Consider the following 24,336-nt stretch of genomic DNA (forward strand, 5'->3'; position numbering starts at 1 on the left):
TTTCCTTGCAATCACTTTTTATTGGGAGCTAAACATGGTCAAACTTCCATTGCAAATTCATGCAAGGACCAATTCTGAATCCTGTGGAGCAAAATAAAGCTCAGCAGAAATTTCAGGTGTTCCAGTGGAACAAGATCCCAGAGGCTTGCAATTTTTCCATTACAAGGGCATTTTATTTGCAAGGAGTTGGCACTGGTTGTAGGCAGAGTAGGCCAGACCTTCACCTGCCCACACAGGCAGTGACACGCAAGTCCCCACAGTTTATGAGGATGTGGAGCTGATCCAGAGGTCTCTGCTCAGACTGTCCTGGATTTTGTGCACACCAGCACCAAGGAGCTGTTTGTTGTTACCAATGTGATTTCTTAGCATGAGGCACCACTTTGGCCTTGGTTTGAAATGCCCTGCAGGAAGCAGTGACCTGGCCCAAGGGAGCTGCTTCTCCACTGGTTCTGGCACAGCTTCCACACAGGATTTCCAGACACTGAAGCTTTTAGTCCTGAATGTTTGGTTTGTGAGTTTAGTATATCAGATTTGCAAAGTCAGTGAGTAACTGGCTCACAAATTATGAATGCAGCAGGAGAGCTTGGATTGAAGCACTGGGAGGTGGGCAGCCAGGAGGAGCACAGGTATGAATGCACTGGTTTGGCACAGCACAATGTACAGCACTGAAAGCTGAAATCAAGAACTGCAGACAGAGAAGCTGTCTGAAGATGTGGGATTAGGAAGCAGCTCAGTGGCCCATCCATCCAGCGTGGGCTGGCAAAGAAAGGTCAGTGCTGCACAATTTTCATTCCCGGCATTTATACCGGACCTGTAATGGTGCCATGGGTTGCTGAGTCCCCACCAAGTGTAAAGGGCTCTGAAGAAAGAAGAAGTTCAGAAAAAACGTGTAAATTAGTTTAGTTAATAGAATTACCATTGTGCTTTAACATTAAGATACAAGCATTCTTGCATCTTCAGTCTTAGAGAACCAAAACCAAATACCAATAATTATTTATAGGCTTTGCCAAAGCCTTTGAGTAGGGCCTTCATGGTTAATTATTATTCCAGTCACTATGTTAGGGAGATACATGAGCCCTTAAGAAACTCTTGCAGTTTTGAATACTTTCCAAGTATTCAAATAATTAGGTGGCAACTGTGCCATTCTATCTTCTGTTGCTCATTCAATCTTACCCTCATCATTTACCTTCCACTCCTGAATATGGAGTGGTAGACCACTACAAGTGTAACATCTGATTCCATATCTTTAAAGTATTAATGATCTCGTTCCATGTTTACTGTTTTTGTGAGCAACCAGTATCAAATCTCTGCTAGTGTTTAGGCAATGATGAGACAAAACATTCTTGTAAGCACTTTGTTATATAGGCAGTGCAGCCCCAGTAACCAGAATTGATGGAATTACCTGGATTTTCTGAGTTAAAACAACGATCGAGTTGTTCATTACATGTTTTATAATACTCCTCTCAAAATTTATGTAACCACAGTTGATCATGGTTGTTCAGCTGAGCCTGATGAATGAAAGGTATAAAGATGGAGAATGCTACACAAATGCCTGAATCTCTTACCTCCTTTGGCACTGCATCCAACAGCACAAATTCGTACTTGTACAGGAACAGCACAACGAACAGCTGGATTTCCATGATTGCAAACCACCTGCACAAAAAGGGAGGAAAGCATTGGCCCTCCAGACTGACCATCACATGTGTGTTATGAGCAAGTAAGAAACAGGGTGTCATTGACGCATTTTACACTCTGTGCTTTTGTTCTGCCTGAAAGTTTATCTTCCATAGGAAAACTGCTGTAGTTCAGGTCTGTTACTCGGCAAGGAACAGGAATGTGGCAGCTGCCCGTTTTTACTGTGGTGGAACACTGGACTGACAGTATCCCTTCTGACACCTATTTTAAACCAGCTCCTTATCATTATGGATTTTTCCACTGTATAAACATTTATGTTCTCCTAACACTTGCTGACTTGAAATAACTTCCTAGGAGTGAGAAGGCAGTCAGACAGAAAAGGCCATATGACTAATTGTGCTATATAAAGTTATATAATGCAGCTGGGAGCCTGGTGACATCAGAGAGCGGTGACAGTGGGAGTTATTATTTAATGCATCAGCATTAGGATGCAGTAGGAGACCCAAGGGCATGATTTCTTTTTTCTGTAACACTCTCCCAAAGGCCTTTCTTAGACCAGAGAAGACTTTGGATAACTGCAGGTGAAATCCTCCAGGTTTTTAATGCTTATGTGTACAAGAGCTTTCTGCATTCACCAGTGTGCACCTATGCGACGTCATGGGATTACTCCCTTGCAGAGTTTAGACATAAGTCTTAAATACCCAGTTAAAATAGTGATACCACCTTGCTCTTCTACACAAGAATGCAGGGAAACCTGGATAAAATAGCTATGGGGAATTCACAGCAGAAGAGGCTGCATGACTGCACATGTAGCAGTCATGTAGCAGTGGCCTGGCAGATGTGAAGGGAAGCTAAAAAGCCTCCCAGACCCAAGGTAACTCCTGCAGACCCACCAGGCTCTGCACGTGGAGCCACCCTGAGCTCTGGAGTGGGAAGATCCTTGTTTGTTTCAGCACAGCTTCAGACCCAAATTATTCCTCTGATTTCACACTGGATTGCCTTGAGCTTTTGCAGGCCTTGGCTCAGGGGAATGGAGTGCAGAGATATTTTGATGGCTATTAGCCCAGCTCAGGTGGGATGTAGCCCAAGCTCCAAGCCTGCAGCACCATGCAAGGCTGAGTCCTTCCAGTCCCAGCTCTGTTTGCAGAGCAGGGCTCTGGACCCCAGTGCTTGAGGGGACAACACACCCATGCAAGACAAGCACAGTCACACAGGCAACAGTCACCTGGTTCAACCAAAGTACTCAAACTGACATCAAATTTTTCTTTTAGGTAAAAAATATGGCACAGAAATGGCTTTTAGGGAGCTATTTCCACATTGGTTTGGTAGACTATTGGACAGTTATTTACTAGCTTTCAGTTTGATTAAATTAGTTTTTAATTTTATGCTGAACTTTTGCAGTAGAGAAGTGTTTCATACATTTCATTTATAAGCCTCAGTACTGAAATAAATAAAAATGCATCTTAAACTTGAAATATCATTGTTTCATTCAATCATATGGAGGGAATCTGCAACCTGGAATCCTTGATACAACCTTTGATTAAATTTTCTTTTTATCAAGACCATCACATTATTCTTTTACAATTATCACTGAAAAACCTGAAGGTGTTTGTTACTACGTGGACTGCCAAAGGGTCTGAAAGGGCTTTTTTGTTTCTCAGCAAGAACAAGATTCTCCATCTGTTGTCTGTGTAGAAATGTTGTACTTTTCTCTCTAAACAAAAACTTATTTTAAAGGTGTTATCAGCATCCAGAGAACAGCCTGGACAAAGATATAGGTCAGGATATATAAACAAGCAGCTTTCAGAAACACTGTTTTGCAGCTTTCTCTGTACCTGCAGACACCTTTTGTGAATTTTGCTGTTGCCCTAGCTGGGAGTGAGGCTGTGCTCAGATTTAGCTCAGGAATGTGGCACAAAGCACCGAGGTACAGCAGTGAGTGAGCACTTCCCCATGGCAAGCCTAAATGGTGAAAGCAGTTTTACTCATTTTGCTCATGTCTTTAATGCCTTCACAAGGTTTACCTGGCACTCATGTCTAGCCTGTCATAGGATGCAGATCCTCTGAAACACCCTCCAGATTCCTTGCTCCACATGGAACTCGAGGTAAAATGACTGGTCTTAAAGATTCTAAGGAGACTTTTGTCTCAGAGGAGCTCAGGTTTTGAAGGCAGAGGATTGAGCACAGAGATGTTTGAACACAGGAACAAGGAGCAGCTGGCTCCCTGGGACTTGTTCCAGGAAGAGGGACAGCAGAGAAAACAGCAGAAGGAATGCAGGAAGTACCAAGGCTGGCATTGCTGGAGGAGTGAAGTGAGACAGGATCTACAATTTAAGCCATTAAACAATATTGTGTGCTCTAATGCAAAGACCAGATTCAAACAGAGAGGAGCCAGTTAAGATACCTGAAGATCAGCAGATATGTCAATGGAATCATAGAGGATGGAAAGAGTCTCAGACCTGAGAAATGTTCTGTAGGTTTGTTTAAAACTGGCTTAAGGCAACCTAAATAACTGTGTCTGTTAAATGGTGTGTTTGGAAGTGGAGCAACTCTCCCTTGATGAAAAGAAACCTCAGCAGGGGCAGAGCTAAGCTGAATTTCTTCCCTGGGTGGAGGGCAATATCCCTTGATACACTAATGGTCTCAGATTCTGCCTGTTCATTGTGACTTCACCTGTCTTTTCCAGGAATGAAACCACTTTTGGATCAGTTTAAACAAGGGTAGATGATGCTGAACATTAGGAGACTGGCAAAGAGCAAAGCAAACACATTAGCTCCAAGAGTAAGAGAAGCCAAATTCAAGAGACTAGTTCTCTGCAGGGTTTGGGAATAAATAAACTCCAGCTGTTTCACTGACCTTCCTGGACACTGATGCTTCCCTCCTCCGAATGCCACAAAGCTGTCCAAGAAAGCATTCTTCTCTAAATTTGCCTCTTTCCAACGATCCTGTGGGAAGAAACTTTTTTTTTCCAAATCAGCCTTATATAAATAAAGCTTAACTTTATTTCTTCAGGCTAAAAATGACCTTGGACAGCTAATCCTCAATACAAAGTTGCACTAATACCATTTTTTTGCATTCAACCTGTTAGTATTAACAGTCTGGATCCAAAAGTCAACACTGAATCAGGGAAAGAAATTAGGGTCCCGTATGAAACACGTTTAGGTGCCTTAAAATGCTGGAGAAGTTTTCAAAATTACCCCTAAAGCAGTTTTCCTATACCTCCCCATTTCCTAAATCCTGCATCCTGAGCTATTAAAATGCAACCTTCTCTTTTTAAATGTATCTACAAATGCAAATGTTCAACCAGTAGAGAGGAAAGCCTCTGCCACAAAATTGTGCCATGACACACAAATAGCTCACACACATCTTGCACAGAATAAACACTTCTAAGACACTTTGCACAGACAAATGCAAGGTCTATGAGCTTTAACTGGTGTAAGCCAGTGTGTGAGAAGATGAAAGATTCTCCACAAAAAACAGCTTGTCTGTACCAAAGGGATCCCTGCTCCATCCTAAATTGTTTGAGAGGAAAGGGACAACATAAGGAACAAGGCAATATTGGTTGAAGTTTTGGTGGGTGATACTGAGAGAAGCAAATCTCATGACTGCTGGGTGACAAACTGTACCAGCCTCCATAAACTCAGTGCTACTCTGCCAAGTAACACCCTGTCAAGCTTCTGGTGGTGAACTCCTCTGATGAAGCTGTCCCAGAGAAGACATCATCTTGCATTTATCTATTTTAGGTTTTTTTTTTTTTCAGCTAGGGCTGTTTAGAGATTTCCAAGGAAGAAACCTCTCAGCATCAAAATCCAATACAGAAGAAAAAAAATCTCAGTGATGAAGAAAGGTCATACATTTGGAATGACAATGTCCAAGGGGCACTCATCTATTCTTCTTGAAAAAATGGAGAGTTTCTAAAAAAACAAGCTAACTTGCTCTTTAGAAATAAAGTTACTAAAAAAATAAGCTGCTGCATCAGAGTTTCAGCTTCAGATTTCAAAGAAGCAGGAATTGTTAAAAGGGATATCAAATCAGGAAGAGTTTGCTAGAAGGGAAGTTTTGTTTAAATTACTCCTTGATTTATTTCTATAAAAAAGACAAACTTCTATATTGGATGGTGCTAAAAAGAGCAGTTACAAGCCTGCCCACACAGCCACCTGCAGTGGAATAATAATCAAGAAACTAGATTAACTACTGAATTAGCAGAGATAGTACCTACAAGAAATCATCCGGCAGGGAGAGGAGAATACTCGGAATCACAGAATTGGTTAGGTTGGAAAAGACCTCTAAGATCATCAAGTCCTACATTCACCCAACACTCCCAATCCACCACTAAACCACATCCCCAGCTGCCACATCTACACATCCCCCCCAGGAATGGTGCCCATTTTCCTGGGCAGCCTGTTCCAATGCCTGACAGCTCTTTCAGTCAAGATATTTTTCCTAATATCAAATCTAAACCTTGCCTGGCACAATTTGAGGCTGGTTCCTCTCATCCTATCAGTTGTTACTGGAGAGAAAAGATTGACCCCCATCTGGCTGAAATCTCCTTTCAGGGAGTTACAGAGAGTGATAAGGCCAGGACCAAAGTGATATTACAGTAATAACAAATTACTTGCAACATGTCACTGAATTTAAAAGACTTTTTAATTCCTACAGGCTCCTCCTTTATCTCTCTGTATTCAAGTCCATTCTCCAGCCAAATTTAAGCATATTTGACAATATGCTTTTACTGTAAAATAAGTTAAGAGGAGAAATGACAACAAAATACCCACACTAAGAGCGACAACTTACAGGTTTGAATATTTCTGGGTCAGGAAAATATTTTGGATTCCGGTGCAACCAATATGGTGACAACATCAGCATGTCACCTGCAGGGATGGTGAAATTCTGAAAAGATAAAAATCTCTAAGAAAATAACTAAAAATCTCACAGAATAGTCCCTCCATGGTAGTTCTCTTCCATCAGCAGAAGATCCTAAGAAAAGACAAGTGAAGATGATAAAGCCATGGTGGCCATATTACATGCTTGAAGTTTCTTCTTGCTGTTGCTATTTTTTTCCCATAAAACCTAACAAGGGGGAAGGTGGAAAGATTATTTGTGTTCTAATTTGTTGGTTTTTTTTTTAAATATCAAAAGATCAAAAGCATTATTTCTGTCTTTCCTGCTTCTTGATTTATCATGTGAGCTGATTTCTTTTTTTCTAAATATGTTGTTAAATACTTCCTTCAATACAAAGAAATTCAAAGAAAGACGCCTATGACAGTAGATATTAGTAACTTTATCAGTAATGTTAAATAGTCATGAGCACTGATTCCTTAGGAGTGTGGGTTTTGTCCCAGATATTTCTTTGCCAGATTCCTGAATGCTGACACCTCCCTTCTGAATGGTAGTGAAGAGGACAAAAAGGAGTCTTATCAGTAACTAAAATGTAGTTCCTTCTACTATACTTATTGTGTCTGATTCCTCTTTTATATGCCATCAGAATCTGTAGTTTAATTCAATTCAATCTTAAATCAATCAAAAATTGAAGGTGTCTGTGAGGCAGACAATCCAAACCACTCATATATTAATGCTGATGAATAAACTATTAAAAAGAATATATATGTGAGGCTGGGGAATACCTCTATTACTGTGATTTTACCCAGATCTATTGGGAGGACCCTTTCCAGACAAATCACACAGTATCCCCACAACTAAACCTCACCTTAATTTTAATTGGGTTTATGACTTTCTTGGTGATTGCACCTGGAGACCTCAGTCGTATGGCTTCCAGAGTGCACCATTTAATGAAAGGGATCTTCTTCAGGTCTTCCTCAGAGACTTCCAGTTTATCTTTACCTGTTATGGCATGAGAAAGAAGACTCCATGTAAAAATTACATTTCATACTTATTTTGATACAGGCTGGCATGTCTTGCTTTAGGACTGTGGGTGAAATAATTCAAGCCTTCAAGGCATTATTTACACCCAAAAATTGTCTTTATATTTCAAAGTAAGTAAATAGACCCAAATCAGTAAAATTTAAGAAAAGCCACTGAACATAATTCAGTAACTCCAAGGTAGGTGTAGGTATGGCATTAGATAGAAGGGGCCAAACAAAGTCATGTTGGAAGTTAAAAGTCTTCAGAGTTTTTCTGTTCTTTCATAAGGCACTGCATGGAAATCTCAGGGACTGTAGGCACCAAGACAAGAATTCATGGCTGAGCTCTTGGGCTCTGTTAACATTAGAAAATGAAACAAGGCCAAGAGAAAGGCTTCAGTAGTCCTCTCTACTGGTTAATTACTGACATGTTTCTTGATGCAGTTTTGACCCATGTCAACAAAGAGCCTTCTGTGAAAGTTTAACTCTGGTCCAAGGGACTGCATATGGGAATGACTGCTCCCAGTAGGTGACTGCTTTTTGGGGGAAAGAGGTTACTCATGGGGGCTGAACCATGCTGGAAAAATTTGCCTCTGATGACAGAAAAGAGAACAGTTCCTGGTCTGTTTTTTTCCCATGAATAGCTGTAACTCTGGTGAACAGCACACCGTGAAAAGCACCTCAACTGACCCTATTAGGTGCCTGGAAAAAGCACAAGACTGGGAAATACAAAACTAAATGTAAGTGATAGGAATGAAGAAACAAACACATACTGTTATTTTCTGATGGGAATGGAAAAAAAAAAAAAAACAAAACAAAACACATACTGTTATTTTCCTACTTCTTTCTGCTAACATCAGAGGTGTTTTTGCTTAAAAATACATCTTGAGCTTATACTGAGTAAAGACCTGAGAGCTGGACTCTATGTTATCAGCAGCACCCTTAATTGAAACACTCATTGCTCTCAGACACTGACCAAGTGTGCCCTGTGCTGGGCCAACACAGGACAAATCACTTCCAGCTTCCAGAAGGACAAAATCAGATTTATTACCTGCTTTGCCAAAAACAGAAGCCAGGTCTTCCATGACTTTCGTGTAAATGGCAGGATTAGAGAGTATGAAAGCAAGGGTCCAAAATGCAACCTAAACAGAGATGGAAAGCCTTGAATTTAGGGACATGGAACAGAATGACAGTATCTTTTTAGCAAATCACAGAAGCAGGTGAAAACATTTGCACTTTTTTTGTATGTGCCTGTTGTAGCTGAGATGCACGGGGAGCTGTGCTTCCTGGGTAAATCCATATCTAAGGGCTCAGCTCCTGGGAGATTATGTCTAGTCATCTGCTGTGTACTTATCTTTAGTGAACATTATGTAGCTTTGGCCTTGAGCTTTGAAACACAGAATCCTTTATTTTCAAATAACTAGGTGTTACATGAACTACTAAATCATTGTGCATGACTAGTTTTAGCTGCAGGAATGAAAGAAAAATAAATTCATATTAGCATTTGCAGAAATGAAGTTAAATAATTTGCAGGGCATTGTCATAGTGAGTCACACTAAAATGGGTAGGAAAAGTTTTAATTAACAGCAAAACAAGGAGTAGTATATCCCCTTTAGAAATAATTTGCTAAGTGATTATGCAATGAAGTTGAAAATCAAGAAATTTAGGAAAGGAGAAAATCCTCTTAAGCAGGATGAAACCAGAAGGACTGGCAGCAATGCCAGGAGTTTCTCTCCTCTTGCTGAGCTAGCGGGAGGTGCAGCCTGCACACAGATCTGGTCGTGGGCCATCTGTGCTTTGGAGGGATGAAACTCTGACTGTTATTTCCCAAACAGACTGACATGGATGCAGCCCTCCTTCTGCAAAGCAAATCTTGTAGCTTAGATTTCCTGTACAGCACTTGGACACTGTGGCTTCTCTCCACGGGCTAAGAAGGGATAACTGAATTGTTTCAGATAAAAGGGTTTAAAGTGCTTGTAAAAAATGCCCTTGGAAGGTGAAAGGCCTTTTCTTTCGTCATTCCATTCCCCAGAACAGTGGTTGTTACTATTCTGAGAAACAGAAAAATATCTGTATGTCTATTTACAGCTGAATATTACAGAAGTAAGTGCTGTGGAAGGAATGTCAGTTACCCTGATAACAGACAGCAGGCTATGCCTCCCACTTACGCCAACACGTGAATCCACAGAAACCTCACTGAAATGGATGAATTTCCCTTAGGCTAAACTGCAGTAATATCCAATCTCCAAAAAACATAGATATATCCGTTAGGGGAACATACAAAAATAACTCACTATCATGTTTTTCTAAATCACATCTGCAATGGACATAACTGTGCTGGAAAGAGCTTAGTAGTCATGGTAAATAAAGGATGTTTTTGCTGCTATGGATTTTTCATCTGAGAAATTCCTATAAATGTCTTTGGTCAGCCTAAGCTGTGTTAGATATATTGGGCTTGTTAGCATACTTATTTCAGTGTCATTAATCCAGCAAATCCTTTCCTAACACAGACAAAACTTAACAGCTCTAGAATCAAACTATTGCTTTTCTTCCAGTGGCATTTGTACAGCAGATCCCCAAAAAATGAAAGAGACAAAATCACTTGAGGGTTTACACACAGATGAAGTTACTCTGTATTATGCTTTTGATATTCTTTGCAACTGGTAACACCAGGCTATCTGAAATAAGTCTTTTCTGTGATACAGCCACAGTGCTTCAAAACAGAGTTAAATGCTCCTCACAGCTTAAGACTGTGATCTTAATAGCTGTGAGGCTTATGTTCCTGAAATGTTATGACAGGGGACAACATGATTTAGGAAAAATACAAGAAGAGCTTTTCTTGTCATTGCTTCTGTGACATTGCAGCCTGGGTATATTTGTAGTGATGCATGTGGGCGTGATAATCCTTTCTTTGGAATCCATGGAGTGTGTGTGACCTCTGCTTCAAAGCCTTTCCTTCCCAAATCCAGGCTTTGGAGAAGGAGAGAGAGAAGGTGTTTCTGCAGCTGATGTACTTACGGGCACAGCATTTGCTTGGGCAGCCCAGAGCATCAGGAGACCATAATTGGGAGCTAGATGTTTTCCCTGCAAGCTATCCAGGAGATGTTGTAGAAGTGTCTGTTAAAAATAAAAGAAAATAATCTGTATTTCCATGAATATACCAAAAATATATTATAGTTTGTGGCAGGGCTTACTAGACTTCAAGGACTAGCTTCTCAAAGAGAAGTAATGTTAGTTATGGCTTTTTTGGAAGGCACAATGTAGAGATGACAGCTATTAAGAGAAAGTGAGACTTATATAGGCAGAGAGCAAAGAGAACTCAGTGCACCACATGAATTCCTCCTGAATACTTTCACTGCTCACCATTTCCTTAAAGTTTTAGAGGATTAGGTTCCCTCACTCCCATTGTTTCTTGTATGTGGAAGAAAGGAAAAAAAAAAATCTCTATTCTAATCCCTTCTCTACACCTCTGTTTTAAAGAACCTGAAAATGGGAATGAGCCAGTTGAACAAATGGAAATGAAGAAAATGTTTTCTCTGTTCATACAAAAAAGGTGCATGTTATATAGACATGGTCTGACACATCAGTAAACTCCCTAGTTTCAGGCACCTTGTCGGTGACCTAAGCAGTGACTTTAATGGGCTGATACTTGAAACTATAGTAACTGTTTAATGTTCTAGGATCAGCTTTTGTTTATAGTGTTTCCTTAAATGCAGGGCAACCATGCACTTGAGACAAAGCTTCCTGCCTACTTTTCAGAGGGGAAAAGGCCGGTCTTGAATAAAAAATGGCTGATTTTTTTTTCCAAATTCCCATCCAATCTAAGACACCAAGTTTGTGCTTCATTTTTCCTGCATCTTCCTACCTCCTACCAACTCTTCTCCAGCCTTCTCTTTCTTTCTGCTGATCTGGTTTCATTTTATTAAAGAAATTGCAGCATGTAAAGCTTCTGAAGTCTAAATAAAACCTGTTTTGTTTAATGATCTGTTCTACAACCATTTGGTAGGTCAAAATTCCCAGGCCAGTCTGCCATCACATTTGTCAGCCCTATCAGCAGAATTCCTGCCAGAGCTCAGGAGAATAACCAGGGGAACAACTTATCTCAGCTTTGACACAATCAATATTTACGGTACTTGGCTCCCAATCCAGTAATCTGCTATTTTCTACCAGTCTGGCTGTTGAAAGATCTGCTCACTCTACACCAGGGCTTATAAATAGCACATGTAAGATTCTGAAGTTTCACAGCATGGTGTCCTCAATGAAACAACTGAAGGGTCTTTCACCTCTTTCAACTGCTCACTGCAGTGTGGTACTGAAGGCTGGGGATGCGCCATAGCTCTGAACCCTTGCCTTAAAATTCCCCAGGGGAAGATGTTCATTCTCAGAATTGCTTGAAATGAACTAAATGGAGGAGCAAGAGTCAAAATTATGGGTCTGTCCTACTGCAGGTGACAGCAATACTGGAACATTTGGGTATAGCTATAAAAGCTGACATGTTTGACTTATTTCTTCCAGTACTGAAGTAATTCCTACCCTCCATTGCTTCAGTCAGAATATAGAACAAAGTCATCTTATTTCCTAGCCTCAGATGTTTACCTTGGATGCAGTCTCTGAGGGGTTGGTCCTTTCAGCATCCAACACTACTTTCTCAAATAATTTTAGAAGCCATTTTTTGGATTTAGACCAGTTCCTGTAAAGAAAAGCAACAAACAAGAACCACTTAACTGAGGCAGCACAAACCAAAATTTCCTTTTCCATGAGAAGCCCTCCTTGGGTTGTTTTCCAAAAGCCCCTGGGCAGCAGTCAGCTGATGAACAGCCAAGTGTCACTCTGACTGACAGAAGTGATGTACTGGCATGAGGAACAGCACATCCAAGGCCTGCACCTTGGCCAGACCTCCTCTTGCAGCCAGGACCTGGGACTGCAACACTCCTACATTTTTCATACCTTTTAATTACAGGCTTTCATTGTTGATTTGGACAGATTGCTTAGGACAACCTTTTCAAGAATGATCCTCTTGAAGAAAATCAAGGTAATTTTTTAGAGCATCCTCAATCTTTCTGAAGGTATTTTGAGGTGCTAAAGGTGCAATGATGGCCCTGAGAGCACTGACAGTGTCTGGAAGCACCTCCTCAGGGTTTGGGTGTCTCTACCCAAGGTCAGTTCAGTGACAGTGCACACATGTAACCTGGGATAGGTACTGAGAAAACAGCTGAGGTGTGGAAAAGAGCAGAGGGACACCTCACTGAAGCCCCCCTGAGCTTGGGATTCACATTTAGGCTCAGGCCTTTGCTCTTTACCCCATTCTACTGCTCCCTCACAGGTAACAGGTGGGCTCTGCTCACCTAAGCCAGGTTATTTCTGCTTTATACCAGGAAAATGCACAAGACAAGGTCAGAACTTTTTTGAAACATTTCGCTAAAAGCCTGCTTCACCTGAGGGCACACCATCAAGAAAAACCGGGCACCATCCTCCAGGGGAAATGTCTCTCATGGCTGACACTGCAGCAAGATAAATGTCTGTAGTGGGTACACCACAATCATCATCTCTGCCCTTTTACCTCAGGAAGCACTCAGGCATCTGAGAAGCGTATTCAAAGTCCTCATCGTACTTCTGAAAATGCTCTTCAAACTCCTTGATTTCACTCGGACTGGTTGGGCAGATGCCCTTCCCAAACAGGGTGTTCACCACTGCTGGATACATGACATGCCTGCAAGGACAAGATTCCCAAGACTTAGGGGCCACAAGGGAGCTGTTGCAGCAGTTTTAGACCAGGATGCAGCACGCTGGATTGCCAGCCCTGGAAGCTGTGGGACTCAAGAGTCACACCAGTATGGAAGGGCTGGCACAAGGCTCACACCTCAGCCACACACTTATTTCAGATTTTAAACAGAGGCAGGAGATACACAGACCTCAGGCTGGTCTTCTACACATGGCTGAACTTCACCAGCTAGGGTTTGGTCACTTGAGTGGGAGCAGAAAGGCTCTGGCCACCGAGGTCCCCTTCTCCCCATTAACCACCCCTCTCATTTCAGTTTGACCCACATGAATCTTCTGGGCATTGCAGAAACCCCCCTGGACCAAACATCCTGAAACATCCCTCCTCTGGCTGCAGCTTTCCTGGGCAGATAATGCTTTTTTGGTTTCTTTTCATCTCACTCTTTCATGCTTTCTCCTCTGTTATCCTGCAAACTCTGAGCTCCTTTGCTGTGTCTTGTGCAGCCTTTGCTGTGTCCCAGATGCTGTTAAGTGAGAATTTTAAGGAATAGCGCTCACTTTTCTGATTTTCTGATAATTAGGAAGAGGGGGCCATCTGGTGGCTCTATGGATTTCATTTTGAGGCAGCTAAATAACAATTATGCAGAATGTTGCATTCCAATAGTTCTACTTTGCATTGTTTAGCAAAGCAGAACCAATCACCCCCTACCAGATTTCAAAGCCCCTCTCCCCCATGTTTTTCCCCAGGTAATCCAAACTGCAGTAACTGCAGTGAGAGACGCCAAGTGATTTAACTGCACTAAGAGCTCTATCTTACTGTATTATGTAGGGAAAGGCAGTAAAATAAAATCTGAATGTGAGATGTTAGACACAGGTCCAAACCAAAGACAGTATCTGTCTCCATCCCTGGGAGTCTTCCAGGCCAGGTTGGATGGGGCTCTGAGTGACCTGCTCTAGTGGAAGGTGCCCAAGGCAGGGGGATGGAATAAGAGGATCTTAAAGGTACCTTCCAACTCAAATCATTCTGTGATTCCATTAGTTCAACTTCTAATATAGATGGACAGACACAATATAGGTGTTGCACCAGATAATCATAAAAAAGAAGGAGTTAAAAGTTTTGTTGCTGTCACATACTTTTTTTTTTTTTTAACATGAAGTTCTGGTAGCTAAGTCAGTTGCAGAGGGTCTTAGTTAAGCTTCAGGATAAGCTTGGTTCAAACATGAAAATTTCTCAAACTGCAGAAGATTAAGCATTTTGTCTAAGTTCTTTATCAACATGTGAAGCTTTTATCCCATCTTTTGGGAAACACGGTTTGTTGGAACATGGTGTTTTTTATTTTTTCTTCCACACAGGCAATTCAAATCCTTCTCCTAAATGGGAAAAACACCCCTACATGAAACCCTGTCCACTCTGTGAGCCACCTGAAACCATGAAGCTGAGATCAGCATCCTGACAAAACCTTTGTAAGACTTTTGAGCTCCAGCTGCTTTACAGAGACATGTCCCTTCCACATAGGAGATCCCTGAGTCAGAAATGTGCTGCAAAACTCCCTTACCTTACCAGGTCATTGAGGTCACCCGTGCCCTCCGTGCCCAGGTGAGCCATGTGCTCGTGGAGCTCCTTACACAAAGTGCCTGAGAACATGTGCACATTACTGGGACTCATTTTCCCCTTCATCATGCTGTAGAGGATACCATGGTTCTGATAAAATGCTTCTGCGGGAACAGAGACTAAATACAAAATGAAACAGAAACATTTTGGAAAGTAGATTTTTCACTGAAAGATAGAGTGAACATTTTTACACATAAATTTTGACTCTAATTTAAATGCTTTAACCTTAATTTTCCTAAAGTAAAATTCCCTGGAAGCTTCCTTGTAACCATTTAAAGATTCTGGTAATGAGTCTGTTTCTCCCAGTCCGTGTAACATCTTCCTGCCTCCTGACGCTTCAGTGCCAGAACCAACAATCCAGAGATTTCCCCCCAGTGGGATGTACAGAGATGTGCAGGCACGCCACAAAACTGAATGAAATGAAAAAAACCCAGTTTGTGTCTCCATGCTATAGCAGTACATCCTCATAAACACCCCATCATTTTCTAATGACTGTTGTACTACTGTGTAGCAACTAATTATTGCTGCAAGCTGATTTTCCACGAAGTGATAGGATTACCTAAGATTGCTCTTAACAAGGTACAAGCAGGAAGGGTATCCAGCCACAGCAAAGGACCTGATCTCAAACTGGGGTTGCTGTATGGTAAAAGGAATAACATTCCCTGGATCAAAACCTGTTTCCTTGAGACTGAATCCAAATCCTTCAGCTGGTTTACAGTACTGAGCCACCATGGAGAAATTGAATTTCACCATTTCATAGCACAGTCATGGACTAAAATAAGCATTTAAGGCATGATCAAAAAGCCAACAGGCTTTTGGTTGGGATTTAATGTTCCTGGGTAACTGATTTGGTTTCCTTTAAAAAAGAGAAAGGTCTGAGTTACCTGCATTCTTGACAGCTTGTTGTACTGCCTGTTCAAAATTTAAGTCTTCAGATTTGAAAAATGCTTCAGTTCCTTCTTCCTCGGTCACAAAAGTGAACCGTTTTCCCAGAGCAAATATTGTGAACACAGGTCCATGCTGGAACAAAGATTTCCTGTCAGTACACTGTTAACACACTTTGCAGGAGCCCCAGCATGACTTCAGTGCTGCTGAGAGGTGAGGAGGGAGGACCTGGTCATTCCTGCTCTCTGCACACCTTGCCTCAGAACTGCACAAAGATGAACATGAATCAGACCAAAATTTGCAGACTTATGACCAGAATGGAATGTGGTATGTGCCTGACCTCTTGCAGAGTAGAAGAGATTTCTTCTCTTAAATTAACACTTAATATTTGAATTACATTGCAGCCCAAACAATACAACCTACGTGGATTTAGAGAACTCAAGGGACGTATTATCTACTGCATCCTTTGGCTGACACAGCAAAGTACCAATACTGTAAAAGTCCATAATCCTACTATTTCAGTCTACATTGTTTTAGCAAAAAAGTCCACCCTCTTGCATATTTTTAATATTTAAGTTTTCTTTCCTCTTTCCCCTTCTCTTCCCTTCTCCTGTTCTGCCCTTTCTCCTAATACCAATGATTTCTTTCTCATAGAGATTAATATTAAAATAACTAACAACCTTAGAGCAGAACAGATTGGCTGACATTCAGGAAAGGTTTTTGATACCATAAATCATTACTTCATCTTCCCTTAATCTAATACCCTAGAGCCTTCTTGAAACTTCCAGCAACAGGAATTAAATTCTGAGTTCCTATATTGTTAAAACAATTCCTGATATTTGTAAATACTCTAAACTAGAAAACAAATGTGATATATCTACTGTCTTTTTACTGCCTATTTTAGGCATAAAAAGATCATTCTACCTTGCTCACAGTGTTTATGCCATTGACTTTAACCATTGCTTTTGTTGTTGGTGTCTGTAGTGTAAATCCTGCTTCATCAAAAGCTCTTTGAAGCCAAGGAAAAGATTCCTCCTGGCATCAGTTGAATTTTGATTGTGTCCTTCAACTGCAAATTATTACAGAAAGAGTGACAGTTCAAACCCTCTGGGTGATAATAAATAAAATATTGTTTTAATAACGAGTGTTCAAGGCCAGGTTGGACGAGGCTTTGAGCACCTGTCTACTGGAATTTGTCCCTGCCCATGGTAGGAGGTGGAACAGGATGGAACAAGCTTTAAGGTCCCTTCCAACACAGACCAATCTGTGATTCTATGACTCCATAATAGCTAAATTTCTAATACTGCTTTTTGATGTCCACATCCTCATCATCAGTCTGGGTAAAATCAGTGAATTTGTACCGTGCTTAAAAATTAGATTTTTAAAATTTTAAATTTACATTAAAATGTACTTAAACTAATTTTAAAATAAAACTAAATTTGAACTAATAGCACTCTGCAATAACACTTAATTATCCAATTAAGGTTGCACTCAAAGATTGGAACACTTTCTTTTAGGTGATTACATGTGAGCAAGATGTCTGAGCTCCCGTAATAGACAACAGAAATCAAGTCCATGCAGTCAGGGGATCCTAAAAACCAATTCACCAAACCATCTCCTGCACTCCTGTTTTTGGAGGAGCTAAGCTGCCCTTGGACTCCACTGACAGCACTGACTATTTGTCCAGTGACCATCTTGGTAACCTGAAACACCCACATCAATAATCTGGACTTGGATCTCATCCATCTTCCTTCAATCTATTTAGAATCATTAAAATTAGACCAATACTTAACAAAACTGAAATAAGAAAACTCCATAGATGACCTCTTCCACAATAAGTCAGCCTCGTGGAGTAACGCCATCATGGCAGATATTAAACACAAATCTTTCAGAAAGCAGAATTTTGTGTACGAATAGATATAACATTTGATAAATTCAATGCAAAATTAAACTATTAAGAAAGGTTTGAGAATCAAACTAATAAAGGCAATCTGCCTCCCCAACAATAGAGACTTTTCCAAGCATGCCAGATGCGGGAAGTCTCCCAGTGTGCTGCTGAGCCTGATAAACACTCAAGGTGTAAGGAAACAGTGGGGAAGGAATCTGAGTCAGGAATTACATCAGGGTAAGACAAGTGCCACCTTGGAGCCTTTCACTGAGAGTGGGGGACTGAGACTTTGTTTTGAAGGAAGTATTGAGCAGAATAGACTTAAACAAGTTCTACGTAAAACAGTGACAAATAGTTTAATTCAGAATTCTTGAGGAATTAAAATAAGAAGTTGCAGAAGTTCCTACTGTGATCTGTTAAATCATCCTCAGCAAGAGGAGGATGGACAGGCAAACATGGTGCCAGAAGGATCTGGGAAGCCTCAGAGTAATTTTGGTACTCAAAAAATTGCAGTAAGCATTATTAAAGATTGGAATTAGCAGTAGATAAATAGGATGTACTGAAAAAGAGCCCAGTACAGCTTGAAGGGAGAGGCGAGGTTGTGTGGTGTTAGAAGTATCTTCTAATTCTTTGGAAGAACTAGAAGTATACTCATGGCCTGGAATCATTTGAGAGTCTAAAAAATGAGAATACCTAGAAATGTCACAGAAGAAGACTTAGAATAATGACACTCTGAAATGACTCCAAAATCTATTATGCAAGTGCTAATAAATGGCTTCAAACTGTAAGTAAGTAGGTTTGCATTGGATATTTAGGAGAAATTCTCTATTGTGAGGGTGGTGAAGCCCTAGCACAGGTTGCCCAAAGACGTTGCAGATGCCCTGAAATTGTTGAAGAGCAGGTTGGATGGGGCTCTGAGCAACCTGGGATAGTGGAAGGTGTCCCTGTCATGGCAGAGGGGTTGGAATGAGATGATCTTTAGGGTTCCTTCCAACCCAAACCATTCTATGATAATTAATCTGGAGCTCTTATCTTGCTAGGAGAAAAGAGGAAAGAGGACAAGAAACATCTAAACCCATCCTGTGCCTGCATCTTCAGTTTAATTCGTTTCTGCCCATTCCATCTCAGCAGGATATTCTGAGCTAGTCAAAGTCAAAGGGATGCACAACATGCATGAATATTTCAATAAAAGGAGATTAAGTGGACTTAGATCTCAGGAAAAGAGGAAAAGAGAATCATTATTCTCAGTTTCTCATAATGTAAAAGGTAATGGGCTTGAGATTAGGAGCTAGATGGTTTTAAACCAGACAGAATACTTTATTCATATGGACTATGATGAAATTGTGTATTCACGGCTGTGCATTGCACAATGAATATCTAATACACATATTATATACATAGGGTAACAGAAGAGATTAGGTCAAACCATCTGGATGTAAATTCCAGCCTAGCAAATCCCTAAACCAGGAGCTGAGAAGAAAAAAGCAGGAGGCTACATACTCTCACCTGGGTGTGCCCCTTACACCCTGTTACTGAGCATCACCTACTGGCTGCTGTCCCAGACAGACACCTGAATAACCAGACTGTTCATCTGTCAAAATGTGTAATTACATTGATGTTACACTGCAATAAAATCAACTCCTGGAACGAGCTGTTCCAGGGGCAGTTCTACACTTGTGTTATAGGAAGGTCAACGGGGTGCTAAGGCTCTGCTGCCAGCATTGCACCCAGGTTACTGCTCTGAAACAGCTTTTAAGGACACTTCATAACATAGAAAGATATGGAAAGGAAAAAAAAAAAATCTTTTAAGATTTACTGCTTTCACTCGCGAAAGCTGATTTTTTTTCCAAAGATTGGGAAACACTTCAGTGCCAGGGTGAAAGGCAGATTCAAGCCTAAAGAAAGTAACACTCCAGAGGAAAAAAAAAAAAAACAAAAAACTTCAGAAGGATGTTCTCCAAAATCCCAAAGGAAATCAGAGAAATATTCATATTCCCCAGGGGCACTGACAGGGAGCAGCCATGCTCAGCTGAGACAGCTGCATTGCTCCAAGAGCTCTGCTGGGAGCTGGGAGCACTGGGTGGGTTTCCTCTCCCTTGGGTGTGCACACACACAGGGTCAATGCCCTGTCCCCTCTCTAACTCAGGGACTGCAGCATTTTGCTCTTCTATACCTGGGGCCAGTCACAGACCCTCAGTGACTCAGCTGCGGGCACTGGGTATGGAAATGCTCCACCAGAAGCCTTCTCCAGCCTGATCCCCTCCACGTGTCCCTGCAGTGTAACCCAGTGAGCCATCCCTCATCCAGCCACACACAGAAAGGCCAACAGTCCTGGGACACGGCACCTTGTCCTGGTTCAACACTCTCTCTGAGAGGGATATATGGATCCCACAGGTCCCTACAACAGTGCAGAACAATCTCCTGGGTTTAACTGAACTTTTCCTGTTTATTTAATTAGCAAATTGATGACAAGAACTTGAAATTCCTTACTACCTCTTACCATGTTTGCCAGGCAAACTGGGGAGCCACACCATTTGAGCCCCTCATTAAGCAGCTCACCCTGTATTTTATGTGGCATGGTGGTTCTGGTTATTCCCTGTCCATTCCAGACTGGTGCAAAACTTCTCTCACCAGGCAGCTTTAGGAGGAAGAGGTGGTATCTTTTATTAGACAGAGATTAAACATTTTATTAGAGCAGGGGAACTTTCTTTTCTTAGTCCCAGTGATGACACAAGGAGGAAAGGAGACAATTCTTCCAGCCCACGTGTTCTTCCGTGGGAGGAAAATAGAAGCAGCAAACTCCAAGCAAAGGGCAGGATGGAAGCTGTGGAACTTTACTGTGTTACCCAGGGCTTGAGAGAAAAAACAGTGAAGGACAGACACAAAAGGAATTAAGAAAGAAAGGAATTAAGAAGGGAATTAAGAAAGTCATAAGTGTCACTTTGACTGTCTGAAGGATTAATCCAGGGGAGGAATTGCAAGAATCTCCCCTGAAGATAATGACCTTGCAGAGATGAGGAGGTTTCACACTGCCTAAAGGTGTTTCTGCACCTTTTATGAGGGCAGCTTGCTCATACTAAGGACACTTAACCTTGTTCTGGCAGTATTAAGGAGCCTGGAATTACTGCTGATGTATTTTGCAAGCCCTGTAGTGCCTGTTAATGACCCCTTTGGCAGCAGCACGTGTTTTGTTTGGCTGTACTCTCCAACAGTGCCTACTCTTTTAAAGGGAGCAGGCAGGAAAAGACTTATTTTTCCTGGCCTCAGCACAGCAGCCAGTGTGGGAGGTGGGAAGGGAGGGAGACTTTCAGTGCCTGAGGAGGGTTTAAGGAGAGGAAGGGGACAACAAACAAGTGGCCTTCCTCAGAGGCAGGGCACTGTCAGGTGCTCGTGGTGCAGGCAGGTGGCCAGCCTGGGAGGGATGGAGACATCCCCCTTGGCCCAGGATGAGGTCCTGGGACCACAGAGAGAGGTCAGAAGGAGCTGCTAGAGTAGAAGTCAAAGGAAAGGCCCTACCAGCAAACACACAGTAAAGGGAGAGATGTAAGAAAGCCTTCTCTTCCTTCTTTGAGTTTTTAGCCGTTGAAAATGTTTCTTGTTCTAGTTTCTTTCCCAACAAAACCACAGGTTTCTAAAGTCCTTCAGATGTTTCTGGTGTGTGCAGATATGTGCAGATGCAGCTGCCACAGCATCAACCTGGAGCCTAGAGAGTCTCAAGGCAAATGAACACCAAAATTATTTAACCCAGAGCCAATGTGTGTGCATTTGCACAGATGAAAGATACAGGAAAGACACAGTAATATAAAATTAAAACTGCCCTGTCAAGCACAGAGAAGTAAAGACACTCCAGACCATACCTCTGAGCTTACCCCATGATGCACTCAATGTGCTTTAATACAAGATTGACAGCCCTTGTTGTTCTCAAAGATCAGATCTAATCCTCTGCTTTAACACTATGAGTTTATAACAAAATAAAAAGAAATATAAATATGAAATCTAGCAGTTCAAAATGAGAAAGCAAATTGTAAACATTCAGTATTTATTGATGTGGGGTTTTTTTTCAAATTTCAGGATATTACAGTAGTTTCACTTTTAGCTAGTTTTTGCAAATAGTGGGGCTGTGTAATCCTTCAACAGGGAACACTCAAGGCTGCTACATTGTCGTAGCAGGTGATATAATCCCTGAATGAAAGTGGGAAATGGGTTTATGTCAGTTATCATCAAATATCTAGAAATTAAGATTTTTATATTTTTCTGTTTGACAGACACAGAAAAAGAAGTTCAAGTCCAAGGGGTAAATCCTGACCCCCATGTTTAGTTAAGATTATTAGGACAGAAAACTTTGTCTGCCAAGCACATCTGTGTGTTGCTTGAATGCTGAGGGACACCAGCTGGTGCTCAAAAATCTCACCTAACTTTAGGCATGCAAATACGTAGTTTCCTGGTCCCAGCACTTGGCACAGAGCTTTCCACATTATCTGAAACCAAGCTTAACACACAGTCAGACTGCAAAAGCACAACGGCAGAGGTCCAAACAGGATCACAGCACAGAGATCGTGCCTGGATCAGATCCACAACTCACGAACGCTGGTGGTACTAAGCCGATTATTCACCATTTAAATGCTCCTGACCTTATAAAACGTGACAGGAAAGGCCAAAACTGAAGGCAGAAGTTTCTGGTTGCCTCTCCCCTTGCAGGCACCACGCTGAGCACACAGCACGAACAGGCAGGCCAGCACACGCATTACCTTGTTTCTGGCTTGCTCTATGAACTCCAGAGGAGCCTTCCCGAACTGAAACGCAGCTCCAAACCAAGGGATCCAGCTCCCGATACACGGAGGGGAGCTCGGGTTTCTCAGCTGCAACAAAAGAGCCTTGACGAGGAGGAGTCCCAGGAGCGCTGCCAAGAGCAGGGCCGGATCCATGTTGCCGCTCCGGGGCAGGCCCGGCCCGGCCCGGCCCGGCCGCTGCTCCGCCCGCCGCAGCCCCGGCCCGGCCGCGCTCCGAGCTCCGAGCCCGGCGGGGGGAGCGCCCCGAGCGGCCCTGCCCGCCCGCCCTGCCGCGGGGACACGCTGAAAGCACCGAGCAGCACAGGGCACGAGCCTTGTTCTGCAAAACAGAGCCAGTTCTGCCCTGGTCTGGGGTGAGGATGAAATGAGCAGGGTCTATACCTTTATCAAGAGTCAGCTCTTTATTAAAAAGTCAGCTCGGCAGGGGGCTCAACAAGGAGCTCGCCCACGCTGTTGTAGCTTCTCCGGTAGCCGAAGGGTGAGCAGGCATGCAGAGTCTGTCCCTGGAGTCCCCGTGGCACGCTGGTAGCTGACAGTCCGTATCTGAAGTCCCAGCAGACCGTCCTTTCTCCTTTCCTCCTGGCACACTGGTGGCCGCAGGATGAGGGGATGTGCAGAGCCTGCTGCCGCAGTCCAGCAGCAGCTATCCCTCTCCTTCCCTCCTGGTAACACCAAGAAGTGTGGGCCTGCTTTGCTCCTGCTTCCCACAGCCCAGTCCAGTCTGGTCCTCTGTAGGTTATGGTGACAGGTCAAACACAGACTAGGGATGGGGTTCCCTTTTCCCCAACGAGCACACCCATCCAGCCCCCTCCACTGTGCCCATCTCTTCCATTTAGGGATGTTTTTCTTCCCCAAAACCCCCTCCCATGATTCTACTGGATTATTTTGCATCCCAGTCCTAGAATGGTAGTGAGGGTGGGGGGAGGTAGGTGATTCCCAGGAACAATTAGCTAATTAACATTTCAATGTCAGTATTTAGCCCAAGCCAAGTGTCCCAGCCAGGCTGTTTTGTTCATAACAAGGACATCTTGCAAAGCCTAGATGTAGCTGCGGCAAAGCCTTGGACTTTGCACCAGCTGCTGGAAGGCCACCCGGGCAGCCAGGGACACGACCAGGGACACTGGCAAAGCAATGCTGAGCCTTCTTCAATTTAAAAAGTATATGTGTTTTTGCAGTATTGTGATTACAAAGCAGCGAGCCTGTGATTTGCAGACATTTATCTTTCAGTGAGTCAGAGATGGCAAAAAACTTCTGCAGGCATCACCTGAAACAGAAACCTTAAGAAAGGTATCTCTCACCTGTCTGAGATATCTCATTAAAGGCCAGTGTCTGAAGAGCAGAGAAACACTTCTGAGGTTGAACAGACAGATCAAAACCTGCTGGCCACATCTATTATATCAGCACCATGTCAGAAGACAAGGTTTCAGAGAGGTCAGATCAGTTCCTTTGCATTTGTGAAAGTGGCACATCAAAATTACTTTCAGAATACATTAAGTATAAAAAGCCCCTAGGAAGTGCTGTCAGCATCTACCCCCACACACCCTCAGCAGGTTTGAAGAGTACAGAAAACCAGGAGCAGTGGCTGACAGACCAGATGAGTGTGCTGCCACTCAGGGGACCTCAGAAGGCTGGAAAATGGGCAGAGAGGGACTTATCTCAAAATCGGAGAATAATGGCTCAGAAGGGACCCCAAAGATTCCCTGGTTCAGCTTTTCCTGGCCAAAAAAAAAAAAAAAAACAAAAAAAAAACAAAAAAAAAAAAAAGGACTTAATGAAGTTCAGCAAAGGGAAACGCCAAGTTCTGCCACTGGGTAGGAACACCACCATGCACCAGTACAGGCTGAAGGGGCACCTGGGTGGATGGGAACTTTGCAGATCTGGGGTCCTGGTGGACACCAGGTTGAACACGAGTCAGAGATGGACCTTTGCACTCCAGAGCACCCTGGG

General features: G+C 42.5%; 1 protein-coding gene across 5 annotated transcripts in view; it reads right to left on the reverse strand.

Moving 5' to 3' along the window:
• Positions 1-24,336, reverse strand: part of CYP39A1 (cytochrome P450 family 39 subfamily A member 1) — a 27,764-nt gene continuing 3,428 nt past the window's right edge. The window contains exons 4-15 of one of the 5 annotated variants that reach the window (XM_072926296.1): positions 22,348-22,458; positions 15,711-15,846; positions 14,771-14,945; positions 13,057-13,206; positions 12,093-12,186; positions 10,515-10,613; positions 8,548-8,638; positions 7,343-7,476; positions 6,430-6,525; positions 4,492-4,580; positions 1,566-1,653; positions 1-859 (exon numbers count right to left, since the gene is read on the reverse strand). In XM_072926296.1, the coding sequence (XP_072782397.1) occupies positions 788-859; positions 1,566-1,653; positions 4,492-4,580; positions 6,430-6,525; positions 7,343-7,476; positions 8,548-8,638; positions 10,515-10,613; positions 12,093-12,186; positions 13,057-13,206; positions 14,771-14,895 (1,038 nt within the window). In that variant the 5' untranslated portion in view covers positions 14,896-14,945; positions 15,711-15,846; positions 22,348-22,458 and the 3' untranslated portion in view covers positions 1-787. Of the gene's footprint in view, positions 860-1,565; positions 1,654-4,491; positions 4,581-6,429; positions 6,526-7,342; positions 7,477-8,547; positions 8,639-10,514; positions 10,614-12,092; positions 12,187-13,056; positions 13,207-14,770; positions 14,946-15,710; positions 15,847-22,347; positions 22,742-24,336 lie in introns of those variants that run through there. The other 4 variants (XM_002189610.7, XM_072926297.1, XM_030269931.4 and 1 more) reach the window with 4 other exon arrangements.

This window comes from Taeniopygia guttata, chromosome 3, assembly GCF_048771995.1.
Source record: "Taeniopygia guttata chromosome 3, bTaeGut7.mat, whole genome shotgun sequence".
In the NCBI taxonomy this organism is placed as follows: Eukaryota; Metazoa; Chordata; class Aves; order Passeriformes; family Estrildidae; genus Taeniopygia; species Taeniopygia guttata.